At 43.6% G+C, this 16,814-nt stretch overlaps 1 protein-coding gene across 11 annotated transcripts in view; it reads right to left on the bottom strand.

Annotated features, from left to right (window-relative positions):
* The window catches only part of USP6NL (USP6 N-terminal like), a 218,658-nt gene that overhangs the window by 129,412 nt on the left and 72,432 nt on the right, over positions 1 to 16,814 (bottom strand). For 5 of the 11 annotated variants that reach the window (XM_053256548.1, XM_053256546.1, XM_053256551.1 and 2 more), the window contains one exon: positions 5,466 to 5,507. The exons of the other annotated variants lie outside the window; for them this stretch is intronic. In XM_053256548.1, the coding sequence (XP_053112523.1) occupies positions 5,466 to 5,507 (42 nt within the window). The remainder of the gene's footprint in view (positions 1 to 5,465; positions 5,508 to 16,814) is intronic. 11 annotated transcript variants of the gene reach the window in all.

Genomic DNA, 16,814 nt, shown 5'->3' with positions numbered 1-16,814 from the left:
CAGGAAAACCTTTTTGCACCTATAGGTCAGAGAGGATTAGATGACCACTCTAAAAGCTTCTGGGTTAAGGTTTGCTGATTGGTCTGAATGACGAGGAGGCCTACTCTTCTTGGTGCAGACCTCTGTCATCTTCAGCTCTTCCTCAACTAAACATGAGCCAGATCTGACAGTGGGGTGAATTTGTGGGGGCAGAAGCTTAGCCCACCAGCCCTCACCTTCATGTTAGTTGCTGACTTCTGCTATAGCAGACTGAACGGCTACTTGCATAGCTTCACAGATGAGCAATAACGTCTGTGCAATTTTCATCTCTCTCTCTCTCTCTCTCTCTCACTCACTCACTCACTCACACACCTACTTAGCATGCAACTAGTGTGAAAGCATTGCTACCAAAGCTGTCATATTTAAGTACACAATAAGTTCCCCTTCATAAACAAATGGAGGAAAATCCAACACATTTACTTTTATGTCTATTCCAGGAGCTATCATTTGCATGTTGCTTAGCAATATTTTATTAGCAACAGGGCCATGAATGCTTTACTAGCCTAAGATGCACAACATTATTACTTATCACGCTTCATATAAAAGCAGTTTTGACAGAAATACAACACTCAGAAGATGTCTTGCAGACACCTGTACAGCTTATTCGCCAAATTAATTGGAAGTAATAAGGATGGCAGTCAGGAGTTACGGGCTCAAAACTTCGTGAAATCGTGTTATGAATGACAAAAACCTCTACTTAGATAAGCAAAGTTAAGGAGTTTTTTTATTACAATGCTGATAATAGAATCAGAGATCTGGATGAACCTTATAGAACATGTGGTCTGCTAATTGGGCAAAGAGGCAATTCTCTTTATATTTAGCAGGGGGGAAGCAACCGGCCCTATTTGACTCCAGCAAAACATCCTTCCAGTGGCTGTTGCTGGTGTTTATCTTCTGTTTCTTTTTAGACTGTGAGCCCTTTGGGGACAGGGCACCATTCTGCTTTTATTCTTTTTCTATGTGAACCTCTTTGAGAACTATTTTAGTTGAAAAGCAACAGATAAAAATTAACAGAAACAGCACGGGCAAGAACAGGTAGATGCAGCAAAGAGCAAATTACTCCGTTTGTGTTCCATTCCAACACCACCTGTTGAGTGAGAAAGATTCATAAGAATCTTTGAAAAGAGGAGAGAAGAGGCACATCATGGAAAGACGTAAACATATTGCTTGTTGTATGGTTCTTTATTTATGCTTTTATGTAAACAACTTTGGGAGGATTGCTGGCAAAGTAGTCTATAAATGGCAATAAATAAATAAATACAAACAGGCTGAGCTTCACATGCATATGGTGCAGCTTGCAAAACCCTTCAAATTAAGAAAAAGCAGAACAGATTGGCATTTCCTATATTTTAGGAAGTTTATATAACGTAAACTGCCCTGAGCCTTTTGGAAGGGCGGTATAAAAGCTGTATAAAGAAAGAAAGAAAGAAAGAAAGAAAGAAAGAAAGAAAGAAAGAAAGAAAGAAAGAAAGAAAGAAAGGCCAGCCTTCCTCAGGAACAAGTGAAAGTATGTTTCCATTTCCTTTGCACACTTTTAAAACAATCTTCCTCTATTCAGTTGTCTTCATCTCAACCAATTGAATCAATTTTGCATTTGGGCCACTTTCTCTCTCTTTAAGTTCTGTTTTTATACCTAACATTTTACTTGAGCAAGTACAGCATTGGATAATGGTGCTGATATATTGCAATAACATTAGGAACTCAAGGCAACATGCAAGTGGAAGTGCCAGATTTTCCCACCACCCTTAATTTATGTATTAATGTATTAACTCTTTTGCAGAGTGGTTTACATAAAGGTTTCTAAAGCATCATCAGCATACATGGCCTTTTACATAGGAAGAGAGACTTCTGCCTCAGTGGAATGACACAAAATTTGACACAAGGGATGCAACAGGGAGAGGGGAGAAGATGGAGGCAAAGGCAAGCTGTACCATTCATGCACTGACTTAGCCTTCATTTTGAGGGGAGGGTGAGGATGAGGCGGTTGGGCTTCACGGAAAAGCTAAGGTTTGGATTATGCTGTCAATAAAATCATGGTCTTAAATTGTGCTATTGAAACAATGCAATATTGCATTAAGGTAAGGGGTGGGTGGGGAGAAACCCTTCCTCAAAACACAGTGCTCCTCAAAAGCTGTATTTGATACATATTAACAACAGTGGAGACCATCTAACTAAGCAAGATGTGAATGGAAAAGAGCAGGCTGGAGTATAGGAAAGGGCAACTCCTCCCAAAAATGTTACAGGAAGGGGAGAAACGGGCAAAACTCAAGTTGCAGCTCCAGCCTTTCTGCTGACAGAGAAAATAAGCCGACAGCACCAAGCCATCTGGAAAACCGTCCAAGCCTAGCCAAGACAGCATACCAGAGCAGGGATCTTGGCCTCCAAACAAGCTGGAGCACTTGAAAGATGCCCAATTAATATCTTGGTAAAGGTTCGCGTTTCCAAGTTTATCCACTAACCTGGGAGTGTTAACAAAGCTTGTTTCACACTCTGCCCAGGTGCCACGCATTTGCCAAGGATCTTGTCTCCCATGTTGTGGCAAGCAAGGCGATAACTCCCAGAACTAAAGATGCAGGAAAAGTGCAACCAAAATTATCATGGACCTGAAGGATCTTCCTTATAAGTGTTCTTGACTTTTTATATGTATGTATGGATTTATTTATTATTTACTTATTACATTTATATACCGCCTCATCCAAACAGCTCTGGGCAGTGCACAATAAAAATAAAACCCACAAATCAATCCTTTTTAAAACAAGCATTACAGAACAATGTAAAAACAGCATAAAACCTGTTTAAAAACAACCATTACAGAACAATTTTAAAACAGCATAAAACCATTATTAACAATTAAAACATTCAAAAGAGTTTAGAGAACAGGAGACAGGATCCCTTTAGAAAACAGCATCTCGTTAGAAAAAAGGGATATTATCTATTTTGAAGAATTTGTGGGTGTGCTTGTACAACAGAAAATCATACTTCCCGATTACCTATCTATCTATATAATTCTCCTGGGTGTGCTAGGGAAAATGCGTCCTGGCAGCCCAGCTGATTGGCTGGGCTGCGGAGGCCCCTGATTGGCTGGCACACCCAGGAGGAGGAGAATTGGCCGGCTGCGAGCCATGGCTGCTGGCAGGCCCAGCCTGGTGAGGCGGCAGGCGGGCAGTGGGCGGACGGCTGGCCCCGATACCGGGGCAGAAGGTGGGGGTGGGGGGAGAGGTAGCTGGCCTGCCGCTGGCCGCAAAGACTGGCAAGCGGCAGCAGCGGGCATGGCAGGCCACGGAGGTGGTACTTGGTGTGGCGGGCCTGCCGGCAGGCCCGCCAGCAGGACAGGCTGCGGAGGCGGCTCTCGGCCAGGCCAGGAGGAGCCTGTGGGAGACGGGTGGGAGGGAACCAGGCGCTGGGACTTTCTGGTTCACCGGCCAGGAGGAAGAGCAGTGGCAGTGGCCTGGTAAGTAGAACTTTTAAAAATGCAGGGGGAGGGCAGGGGAGAGTGGGGCAGGGGGAGGGGGCAGAGGAGGGGGAGGGCAGGAGAGAGGAGCAGGGGGAGGGGAGGGAGGGCAGAAGAGACTGGGGCAGGAGGGTGAGAGGGAGGGGAGGGTGAGAGAGAGGGGTGGGAGGGAGGGGAAGAGAAGCAAGATTGTGGGGCAGAAGGGAGGGAGGGAGGGAGGGAGAGTGGGGCAGGAGGAAGAAGGGAACAGCCAGAGCGCACAGATGCTCTGTGCGGGTTGGCTAGTAGATAATAAATTTTGAACACACACAATCCTGCCATTTTAAATGCACTACCTTTGACAATGGAATATGCTGGGGAAAGGTTTTTAAAAATGTATTTTTAAGAAGAAATTCTGATTAAAATCATCAGCTTTTAACTTTTATTGTTCTGAACAGGACTGCAAAATCAGATCAATAATTCAAAAATGATAACAGGTCCAAGATAAGCAGATCTTTCTGAGATTCAAATTTACTATGATTCAAACTTACCATATATAGCTGAATGTACTACTTTTTACACTGGCATATGCTGGGGGGCGGGGGGACTGTAAACAACATTTTTAATGCAAAGTGACTTCGCCTGGTCAATGATGGTCCTCACCTACTAGTGGGTTTATAAAACTATGCATGGTGTGGAGAAAACAGGCAGAAAAGTCTCTCTCTCTCTCTCTCTCTCTCTCAGGACACTAGTAGTACAAGTTGCTGGGAAGCAGCAGTGGGAGAAAACAAGTGATCCTGCTTCTGGATTTCCCAGATGTGTCCGGTTGGCTGCTATGGGAAACAGGATGCCGGACTAGAGACACTAGCAGGGCCATTCTTCTGTTCTAGAACCTGGGGTCATCCCATGAAACCAACTGCAGGAGACTCAGAAAAAATAAGTACATCTACTCAGAGCGCATAATTATGGAGAATCATTGTCGTGCAATGTGGTGATGGCCACTAACCTAGACAGCTTTAAACAGAGATTAGATAAATTCACAAGCCTATCAATGGCTAATAGTTATGATTATATTCAGAGGCAGAATGCTTCTGAATACCAGTTGCTGAAAAGTAACAGCAGGAAAGGGCTATGTGCATAACTGTCCTACTTCCAAGCTCCACATAAGCATTTGGTTGGCCACTGTGGGAAATGAGATGCTGGACTAGATGGGCCTTTGTTCAGATCCAGAAGGGTACTTATGTTCTTAAGAAATGCAAGAAACAAAATAAGGAGCTTAGAACCTTTACAAAATGTAAGGTATTGAATACAGATATATCTAAAGGAGTTACAGAGGAGAGCATACTTTATACTGTATTGATTTTTCTGGGAAATGAAAAAGTAGCTTGTCACATATAGATAAAATCAATAAAGGATTTGAATCAGCCAATTTTCATTTGAAATGTGGGAATATATTTAGGGGAAGGATCGAACTTTTCATTCTGTGTTAATTTAAAGGAAAAATAACTTTGCACATCATAGTTTCAATATTGTGATTTATGGTATCTTGAGACAGCTCAAATTTTAAATATTTAAAGTGATGCAATATTTTAACCAAGGAGGTAGATATAAAGTTGTCTGCCACTTCTTGGGTACTACTTCCAATTACTTTTGAGTGGGGTGAGTTGGGGGTCAAATCTGCCTTGCTTCCTTCCGAATTTCATACTACCACACTTTCATATCCTGTAAATGGGATTGTGAAATCAGAGGGAGGGGATTTGGGTCCTTGTCTTGCTTTTAGGATCCAAGCCTATGGAACTAACTAATTGCAAACAGAATCCATGGCATGATCTCCCTAAAAGTCAACTTCTAGCTTTCTGCTAAGGACCCAGATAAATGCAAACAATTATTGAAAGAGTTTAAAGAGTGTTGCTTTCATCTCCTCGGTACACACATTACCACAGTAGCTGTATAAATCCTGTGTTACTAACAAAGGGTGCGGAGGAATGGCACTCACCTCTCTCCAATGGCCTGGACGATTGGCCTGAACCAATGATTGCTAAGAGCACACAGAAAGCATTATAAGTACTTGGGAGGCAGAAAGTCTAGCATCAGAATAATTCAAAATGAAAAGGGAGACTTTGCAAGGTATTTATTTATTTATTTAGCTAGCATATTTGTATGCTGCCCACTACCGAAGTCTCTAGGCAGCTTACAATATTAAAACAAACTAAGAGATTTTAAAACATATAAAAGTTCAAATTAAAATAGCTACCCATAAAAACCACTAAATAGCTAAAATGCTTGGCTGAAGAGATGTGTCTTCAGCTGTTTCCTAAAGGTCAACAGGGATGGAGCTGCTCTAATCTCAGCTGCACTCAGCAGGAGGTGCATTCCACAGTCCTGGGGCAACTACAGAGAAGGCTCACCCCTGAGTCGTCAGCAGACGAGCTGGCAACACCCTTGAACGAACCTCCCTTGAAGATCTTAATAGGTGGCATGGTTCATAACGAAGAAGGCATTCTCTTAAATACCCTGGGCCTAAGCAATTAAGGGCTTTACAGGTAATAACCAGCACTTTGTACTTTGCCCAGAAACCTATTGGTAGCCAGTGCAGTTCTTTTAAAACCAGGATAATGTGGTTTCTCTGGGACATCCTGGAGACCAATTGGGCAGCCGCATTTGCACCAATTGCAGTTTCTGGACAATGTACAAAGGCAGCCCCACGTAGAGTACATTGCAGTAGTCAAGCCTGGAGTTTACCAAAATGTGCACCACCGTCTTAATGTGACTAGGCTGTAGAATTATTTTCAACAGCACTTACTCAAATGTGTGTCTGTCCATTTCTTGCATGCTGAGGGCCCAAGAGAAGACAAAAGCCACCTTTTTGCTAAAGGTTTTCATGCTGCATTTCCTCGAATTAATTCTTCCCTTGCCACGAGTCACTGGGCAAGTGGCCATTTACAAACCTGCTGCATTGTGATCTTTTCACGCAGGAGAGGCAAGGCTAAATTATCACCACCCATCTACATGAAGTAATGCCCACCCATGCTGGATGGCTCAGTAATAGAACCGGACAACATGGACACATCGAGATGCAACCTGGCTTTATCCATCCTGCCTAGCTGAGAGGAAGGTTGTCAGATACCACTTACCTCAAGTAACATCCTTTATTTTACTGTATTTATACTCTTTTTTAATTATACGATTGGCTCTCTAAGCAGCTTACAATTATATTGCACAAAGAGGTACAATCTATCAGGGAGATGTGGAGTGTTTATGGTATTCTCTTCTACTACCTGGCAGCTGAAGCATAATTCAGGTTCCAGGCTTTTCCCTCCAGAACTAAAAGGGGCTGAAGGAGCTTTGGCTAGAACCAGGCTTGGGTAATGGCAAAAATGCCAAGCAACAACAGCCTCTCTGTGCTAATCTGTGGGCTTTTCTGGTCTCTGGCAGCTGGGGAAAATACGGCCCAGGTTCTAGGCTCTTTTGTCCAGAGAGAGACAGCAGAAGGTGCTGCAGATGGACTCAAGAGGTTAGCAGATGGTAATTTTGAATGGAAAATCCCTTACTATAGAAAAATCACAGTCCCAAATGGCATGGCAGAGAGCCTCTTCCCTGTCCGCACCGCCTCCCTGGGAAAAACTGGCTTTCTGCAAGAACGCAGTGAAACTATAGCATAACAGGCACTTGGTGCCACAGAGGAAATTGGTCTCTGTTTGGATCAAACAGCAGTATCATGCAGAAACTGAACTGTTGCACTAGGTGCCTAGGAAGGGTAGCTTTCTCTCCACTTCACATGTATTTTTTATTAAGCTTGACTTCCTTATACAACAAAAGAAGTGCTAAAGGCATGTGAGCCTGGAGGAGCTTTTTGACTGTAAACACACCCAGTATGCAATCAAAATCGAGTCCCAAGTCAGTTAAGCAGATCTGGCAAAATAGAGCAGTTTTGTTCTGTGCTTCCTCTGGACAACCACAGTCACACTTACACTCTACCCAAGCCCCTTTGTACTTAAGTGTTTTCCTGTCTTTGGGATTTTGCAGGGAATAGGACCTTATAAAAGGCCATGTCTCCCCCAGACATGTGTGGCTTTTTGGTGATTTATCACCAAGCATTATTGCTGCTGCTACCATAGGAGTTGAGTGACTACTGCCTCAGAAGCTCACCTGGATGAGCATCCATGGCATACCAACACCTTTTCCCCTTTTCCAAGCCAAATAACTGGATTGCTGAACCCCAAGTTCAATGGACCACAGGGTCCAGAACAACTGCTAAGCTGAAATTGCTCACCTCAAGCAAGTCCTGCACTGGACAGCCCTGGACACGCTTGGAAAGAAGAGTCCTTGGTCACTTTCTCTGTGATCTCATGCCACCTAAATGCATGCTCCTCCTAACTGTTAAGCCCTTACTTGCATTATAAAGCTAGAGGGAAATTAGAATTTTCCCCAACCCCTAGATGAGTGTCTGGAGGACAGAATGGGCCCCAAGATTAAGTTTTGACTTGGGCAACTTTAGTAAACAATGAAGCTGCCCTCTAAATACACACCAAAAAGCCAGTCTATACATTACACCAGGGGTTCTCAAACTTGGGTCCCCAGATGTTGTTCGCCTCAACTGGGTAAACCCTTCTCTCTAATATACTGCATACTGGGCAATTTTCACATGGGGGAGAATGTAAAAGTACAGCTCAGAATTCAACTACTCATTCTGCATAATATGTAGACTGGCTAAGACAATGCATTGCTCTGTAAATTGCCCTGAGGCTTTCTATTCTAATATAAGATGGTAAATAAAACAGGTGCGGGCTCGTACACTGAAACCCAGATCTGAGAACAAGCTTAAATTGGAACACATTTCAACAGACTTCTCTGTCACACAGGAAAGTGCATTTTGAAAAGGAAACAATCCATCAGGAATTTAATTGCAAAAGAGGGGAAAATGAGGAAAACTAAACAGGGAACGGAATTCATTCCCACGTTGATATAACCTTTAAGCTTCACAAGAAGAGTTGCTCTTGCAGATCTTCTATTGAATGTATTGTTCTTTTAGGTAGAAACACCCGTTTTCCCTTAATAATGAGACTCATGAACTGAACTGACAGAAACCATGAAATACAAAAGGGAAAGAAATGATAACAGGACTCCAACACAAAAACCTCTTTTAAACTTAAGCCTTCCAATATCCCAGGAAAAGACTAACAAGTTAAATATAAAACTTGCTACTGATGAAATGGGGTCTTCTTTCCCCCTCACATTTATACAAAGTCACCAAATATCTTTGCCATAACTTAACATCCAAAGGTAGATTTATGCTTTAAAAAGGATCTTATTTATTTAGTTGACACTAGTATTTTCAAGCCCATTAAAATAACGGGCGCTAGTAGGGCGGCCTCTGTCGCTGTCTTTCCTCTCCCCGTGCTCGGCCGCCCTCTCCCCCTCGCCCGGCTTCCTCCACCGCCTCTGTTGTTTTCGGCGCCCAGGCCGGACCCGCTGCCACTGCCACCGCCTCTCCTCTTCCAGCGGCTGGGCTGGATCCGCCACCCCCACCTCTGCCCTCCTCGTGGCCACCTCTGGCCTTCCTGTGCCCGGGCCCCCGGCGTCTTTCCCTTCCCTGCAGCCACCGCTGCCCCTGTTCTTTTTGGCGGGCGGGCCAGACCTGCCGCCGCCTCTTCTATCCCCGCGGCTGGCCTGGACCCGCCGCCGCCTCTGCTGGTCCCGTTGCCGCCGTTTTTGCTCCACGCCGCCAGGCCTCAGCCGCGGCTTCGCCGCCGCCTCGGCCGGCTTCCCCCTCTGCCTCCTCCCCCCTCCATGTCCCCGCTTCTCCTTCTCAGTTCAGCAGCAGGGCCGTTCCCGCCGCCACCACCTCTGCCCTCCCCGGTCCCCGATTCCCACTTCTCCTTTCCCCTTTATGGGAGCCAACATGGCCGCCGTGTCTCTGCGGCCATATCTTTCTCGGACGGGCAGACACGGGATTACATCTAAAACACAGATTACACCAAAGACACAGGCAGACACGGGATTACACCTAACCATTTTATTATAGAGGATTCTTCTTTAAGCTAGATGAACAACATGCTTTCAAAGTACTTATAAATAGTTAAATTAGCTATTATGTTTATATCCTGAATTTCTTCCACAAAGCTCAAAGATGCATACACAGCGTGTATGTAGTGGTTAGAGTGCTGGACTAGGACCGGGGAGATCAGAGTTCAAATCCCCATTCAGCCATGAGACTTGCTGGGTGACTCTGAGCCATCCACTTATCTCTAGCCTAACCTACTTCACAGGGTTGTTGTGAGGAGAAACCTAAGTATGTAGTACACCACTCTGGGCTCCTTGGAGGAAGAGCGGGATATAAAATGAAACAAACAAACAAACAAATAACAAAACAAAACAAAACAAAACACAGTGCTCCCAGGTGATCCCCTGTACAGCGTCCCCTGTACAGATGCTGACCTACGGTCTAAACTAAGAGTTGTATGTGATAAACACTTCCGTGTACAGTGATCTCCCCCTTCCCTCTGTTGCCACTTGTCCCCAAAATATGTCCCCAAGGACTACAGGATCATCATGGACATATTTTTTGGGGACACAGGTGGCTGGAGAGTGATGCGAAGTGAGGAATTGCCCCAAACCATCCATCCATCCATCCATCCCCTCCATATGCATGTGGACATGTTCCCCATATACAACTCTTGGTTTGGACCAAGACCAACTCTGACCAGACTCTGATCTGCTTAGCTATACCATGATTGGAGCATAACCACAATGTAACAGCTGGTATGATATCAATTTAGAATTCATATCAAGCAGTATATGGTTGGTAAAACGACGAGAAGACATTTTAAAAGAAATGTGTCATATGCAAGATGGAGAAGCCTCCCTGGCTTCTCCAAGATAGGGCTGAGAGAGACTCCTGCCTGCAACCTTGGAGAAGCCGCTGCCGGTCTGTGAAGACAATACTGAGCTAGACAGACTAATGGTCTGACTCAGTATATGGCAGCTTCCTATGTTCCTATGTTTAATTGAATCCTCTTTAACATATTACATATGTATTGGCCACATAAGTACAGTATACCCTAGCGTCGGACATTTGGCTAGGCAAAAGAGATGTGTTCAATCAACCTAGTCCCACGGGGCCAGGTACACAAATAGTGGGATCAAATGATAAAGCTTTCCCTCTACTGTACAATTTCATGTGGCAAGGGATGGGAAAGAGTACAAACCTTCTCTCCCCTTCCCCATGGAAAAAGCACTTTGCAATTTGCATACAGAAAAGTGATATATGGGAGAGGAGGCTAGGCTGAACCCTTTGCCCCAAAGTGCCAGTTTCTCAGTGCCAAGAGTTTTACCAGGGAGGCAGATTCAACAATGCAAGGATACCCTCCCGATGCCTGAAGTGTTACAGTCCGTGGAGAGCTTTACCAGGGTGCAGGCAATGTCCTTACAGACCCCAGGAAGTAAGCGGCTCTGTATACATTTCCAGACTTGAAAACTGCTCAGTGATGCTCAGAATATCTCCAACCAGCTTTGTCTTTAAATATTCCCAAATTCCAATGAACCTCCTAGCTAAAACAACGTTATGTTGGACATTATCGGCACACTGCAAACATTTTTCACTCTCTCCTTTAAGAGGATAACGTTAATATTAGCCTGCGTTTTAATACCAAATCCATTCTCTTCAGAGTTGATATTTACTGCGAGTCAGCCTAATGGCAGAAACGTGAGAGCAATATGAAGTTCTTGATTCTAGCCCATGTGTTCAGCCAGTATAATTGGTGCAACTACTGTGCATATAAATTAACATTCGGTTGTACTGGTGGAGGCTGAGACTATCTCACTCAAGAGTCATTTGGAAGGATCTTTCCACAGAACAATAACACTTCCATTAACAACAGCAAGATTTAAAATGCTGTATTTAAACTCTTGATTCAGCCAAGCATAACAAACAAATTAGAACTAGAATTAGAAAGCTAAATATACGGACAAATGGCTGGCAAGAGATTTGAGTGGCTGGTCACATCCCTCTTCTCTCACAGATTCAGAGCTGGAGGGAGCTTGTAGGTCATCTAGTCTAACCCCCTGCTCATTGCAGGAAATCTAGAGCTAGAGCATCCACAACAGCTGGCTGTCAAGCCTCTTCTTCCAAGTTCTCCAGTGAGAGAGAACTCAGTACCAAAGTGTCCTGTAACAGGGATTCCCAGATGTTGATTACAACTCTCATAATTCTCAGCCAAAGGCCACTGCAGCTGGGGGTGATGGGAGTTGTAGTCAGCAACCTCTGGGAATTCCTGTTACAGGGAGCATTGCTCAGCACCCTAACTAGGAAACTGCCAACATGCCCTTATCTTAAGTTTAAGTCTTCCATTCATCCATGGGTAGAGGAAGAAGACCTGCCTATCAAGGGTTGGGAGGAGAGCTGGTCTTGTGGTAGCAAGCATGAATTTGCTTGCTACCACAAGTACAGTCCACCATGGTTTGCATTTGAATGGGAGATTAGATGTGTGAGAGCACTGTAAGATATTCCCTTCAGTGGATGGGGCTGCTCTGGAAAGAGCATCTGCCTGCTTGTATGCAAAAGGTTCCAAGTTCCCTCCCTGGCATCTCTAAGACAGGGCTGCGAGAGACTCTTGCTTACAGCCTTGGAGAAGCCACTGCCAGTCTGGGTAGATAATACTGAGCTAGATGGACCAATGGTCTGATTTGGTATAAGGCAGCTTCCTTTGTTCCTAAAACAAGTCTTTTGGAAATGAAGAGAGAATGTAACAACCACCTCTTAACCCTGAAAGAAGCCCCATATCTCTGAGATATACAGTAATTCAACAGAACACCTATGCTTAACTTTAGGCACCACTATTCCCTCTAAGGTGTGCACATATGCACACGCTCACAAGTTTTTGGATATCCACTCAGTTCACTTTAGATCCCGCTCAGGCTGAATCAGGAAAGCCCCATTCTGAACGCATGTGTGCACATGCTGCCTTGATACTGCCATCCAGAACAAAACTCAGAGATGGGGGGAAAATAGCAAGATAACTGTTAGGCACTACACAAACATTTGTTATCCCTCGTTTTTGGAGGCACTTGATTGGCATATTTTAATTTGTGATGTTGTCAGCTGCCATATATTCTTTATATCTTGTTTTATTACTCTTGGAAGTCTAGATCTGGTGGAAAGATACATATTTTAAATAATAATCCAATGCAGATCAGACAAACCTGCAATTCCAACCAAAGAATGACTCTAAACAGGTCCTGAGGCACTGATGGTAGCCAAGGACTAGAGCCAGGGTTTCCTGCATTTGATGGCATAAGAGCTAAAATAAAGTAAGCATGAATGGAATTACTCTGCTTATGTAAGGTAGGCAGTTGCCCAGCTAAACCTAGGAGCTGTTTATTGTGCTCTGTTATGAGCTATGACAGACAGCAGAGGAAGATACTCAAAGCTCATCTAACAATTTAATTTAATTTCCCCCCCTTTGGTAAGCTTTTTAATGCTGGGAAATGGAAACAGGCTTCTGCATTTATTCCTTCCCTCTCCTATTCTTACGTAGACTTTAATTAACTAATTGGAACAGAGATGAATGGTTGTCTAACATACAGCTTTTCTTTCCCTGGCTAGTGTAAGTCTAATCCTGTAAATTTTCTGGGAAAAGCAGGATGGCAACAGACTCCGCTTATGAAAAGGAACCTTTGTTCTTCTCGAGTGGTGTCCCAACCCACAAAATGGAACTTCTGTAGCCGCAGAGAAAAATGGTCTTCCATTATGAATTCCAATTTTTATTTTTGTTCCAGACCAGGCAGCTAACACTGGAGGCCGCTGTCTAGCAAACTGGGCTTTTGACCATTTTCAGGAACTAGGGTGACTGGCTGACTACCAGGCATAGAGCTCCTGGAGATGGGAGGATTTCTTTTCTTTTCTTTTTTGCAAAACCAAAAGAAGCAGCGGGCTGCATCAGGGATACATCTAGATGACAGATCAATACTAACCCACATATTCTAAACAATATAATCTGCATATATCATTTAAATATTCAAGCTGTATATCAAAGACAAATGATAGGTAACACCAAAAACATGTAATTGCCACATGCCTATTCCAAGAGGCCAAACAGCTTCTGCTGGGCTTGTTGGAAATGGAAATGGAAATCACCATTTCCACTAATGAGCGGGACTCAGTTTTTTTGCTACACAGAAGAAAAGTAGCTGCAACCCTTTTGAACTCACTGCCCAGCAAGGTGATTTCATACCTTGCTGGGCAGTAGGGGGGAGAGGCAGATCGCATGTCCATGCATTTGTAGCAACCCACAACCTCTAAATGACCTGACTGGAGACTGAGCCTGGTGCCATTTTGAAAGAGGCACTCTCTCCCCACCCTGTCCTTCCAGCAGTTTTTTGAAAACAGACTGTTTATATGGAGAAATCATAAGCAGCTCTTTGGGATCTGGTGGTAAGGTCCTCTCTTGTTTTTGCTCTCCTCTCACGTTCATTTTTAATGGCTCTTTTTCTTCCTCTTTCATTCGGGGTCCCTCAGGGCTCAATTTCTGCTCCCCTTCTGTTCACTCTTTATAGGCTTCCTCTTGCCAATCTGTTTCTTCTTTTAGCTTCCAAGATCACAGCTATCCTGCCACAATATCCTGCTCCTACCCTTTGATTCTTACTAATATTTCCAACTGTGCTACAATTCTTTCTGCCTAGGTGTCAGATTATTATTACAGATTTATTATGCAAAAAATCAGAAATCATTGTTTCTCCCCCTATATCTTCACTTTCACCTCCCTTTCAACTGGCAATATCTATAGTCCCAGGTGGACAAAAGTTTGGGCACTGTCTTTGATGCATCTTTCTCTGTCTCACTCGATAGTGCTGTTTTAGTGAAAGGGTCTGTCTGCTTTCTCCCTCACTCTAATATTTCTCTTTTCTCCCCCTATTTGGATTATCCTCCTGCTTTCTCCAACTTCTGGCCCTTAGCCCTTTGAAACCCAACATAGAAAGAGCCACAACAACCAGAAGCTAAAGAAAAGCAGCAAAGCAATAGGAGATGACCATGCCCCCTTCTCACTCTTTTGGCATCTAGGACATCGGCCACCACAGCACAACATTCTGACAGTTGTGGCCCTGCCGCTCTTGGTTGTGAAGGCCAGGAAAAGTTCAGAAGGCACTTGCCACAGCACGGAGCTGCAGAGCTGAGTTAAGTTAACTAATGTCTCATCATAGACACACACTTTATCTCTGCCAGCATTAAAACAAAAAGAAACGAGTCTGGCAATTGGTACAGGACAGCATTTCTCCAGTTGGGGAACTGCCGCTTCTGAAGAGATAGGAACAGAGGAAGTTGCCCTATACTGAGTCAGACCATAGGCCCATCTCGCTCAGTATTGTCTACACAGACTGGCAGCAGCTTCTCCAAGGTGGCAGGCAGGAATCATGCAGATGAGACAGTGAATCTCTTCTGGAAAAGTTTGTATGGTTATGTGCAAAAAGACAAGAGTATCTCTTCTAAACAGCAATGGGACAAATTGTGGAAATGGACGTTGAACATACCTACCCCCCCCACCCGATTACCTGATGTGCCTTGAAATCCCCCACCCCCGAGTTACAGTACTACCTGCATATACTTCATAACCTTGTGGGTTTCCAAATCCTTGTGTGTAAATCTTTGTAGATATATCATGTACAAACAACCACTTTGTATATAATTGTGCTTTGGCAACGTACTGTATGCTTTGGTAGTTTGTTGGTTCAATAAAAAAATCTTGTCCTATTAAAAAAATAAATAAAAATCTTGTCCTATCTTGGAGCTGCTGCCAGGGAGGGAACTCGGAGCCTAGATGGTAAAGAGGTGCAACAAAGTAAAAGCAAGAGAGGCCCCTGTGAATGTTTATGTCCAAGACAGGGCTCAGAGGTCTCAGACATTCATTTTCTGAAACTGTTGCTCCCGTATATTCTTTATGCCGGTCTTCAAATATTTCTGAGATGTGGAACCATGCGAGGTGTATAAATATCTTTTCAATATGGTTTGTTTATTCATCATATTTTTATACCACTTGGATATATACATCTCTAGGCAGTGTGCAAAATTTAAGATCTTTAAAAGTCACAAATTAAAATGCATGACAATAAAAACCATAGAATAAAATAATTATTTAAAAGAGTTTTTAAAATTATTACAATTAATTCTAATTAAAAGCCTGAAAAAACAGAGTCTTGAGCTCACTACAGACTAAAAGTGTAATTAAATTAATTTTGGGGGATGGATGGGTGAGATGAGGAAGTGTTTTCTCTGGAAGTTTTAACCAGATTTACAGCCTGTTTTCATACAAACTCTTGAGAAATGAATTAAAAAGGAAAAACCTGTGACTAAATGACTAAAGCTTGAGACCAAAATTGATATTTGAGGTATTAAATTCCAGATTCCTTCAGTTTGGATCTACATTGCTTCAAGAATGACAATAAAATGGATTATTTTTTTAAAATCAGGTCACCTCCAACTGTCTAGAAGTATGTACACCATTTTAACGTGTGAGTGAGAGACAGACAGACAGACATTGCAGGAGTCTTTTAATCATCTAACAAAAAAGCAGCCATCAAAAAACCCTAACTGTACATGATACAAACTGTCTATGTTTTTGTTTTTTTCCAAACTGCATCCATCCAGAACACACAGCCCGCTGCAGGCTGGGAAACAGAGCTAAGAGAGATTACTTCTCTGCCAAGACTGCCTGTCAGTAGCTCAACTCTCCCAGCAGTAAAATGTGTGCTCAACTGTCAGATGTTATGTCCATACTACAGAGGTTAACATCCATTTTGAAGTCTAGGATCTGTCAATTTGTCACTCAATAAGGGAAATCTTTTTAAAAACAAGGCAGACTGTTAGAACGACATTTTATACAACAGAGTGGAACCACATGTCCCAAGAAACAAAAATGGGGTTCCCAAATGCAGGGTTGGGGGACACTTGTTGGGGAGGATCAGAAGGTGGGAAAGGGATGGTTAAGGTCCACCACATCTGCCGATTCTCCCTAGCAAATGCCGCAGACCCATTTTTAGTAGTTCGCCTTTTCCACTGTGCTCATAAGCCAAACGGTAAGCCTGATTGAGGAGAACATGGGCCAGGAGGCACATTTGAAAGAGAGATTTTGGGAATCATTGGGGTATAGTGGCAACTAGGACCAAGAGAGGACCAGCTTCAAATCCCTGCTTAGCCATGAAGTTCACTAGGTGACCTTAAGCCACCTTCTCTCAGCTCTGCTAACTGAGCAAAGATACACCTTTTAAAGTAGTGATTCTCTTATATTTAGCAGGGGGAGAGCAGCTGGCCCTATCCAACCCCAGCCAGTGGCTGTTGCTGGTATCTGCCTTA

Source organism: Hemicordylus capensis, chromosome 5 (assembly GCF_027244095.1).
Source record: "Hemicordylus capensis ecotype Gifberg chromosome 5, rHemCap1.1.pri, whole genome shotgun sequence".
In the NCBI taxonomy this organism is placed as follows: domain Eukaryota; kingdom Metazoa; phylum Chordata; class Lepidosauria; order Squamata; family Cordylidae; genus Hemicordylus; species Hemicordylus capensis.
Note: the sequence above shows the minus strand (reverse complement) of the source record. Positions and strands in the feature narration are given on the sequence as shown.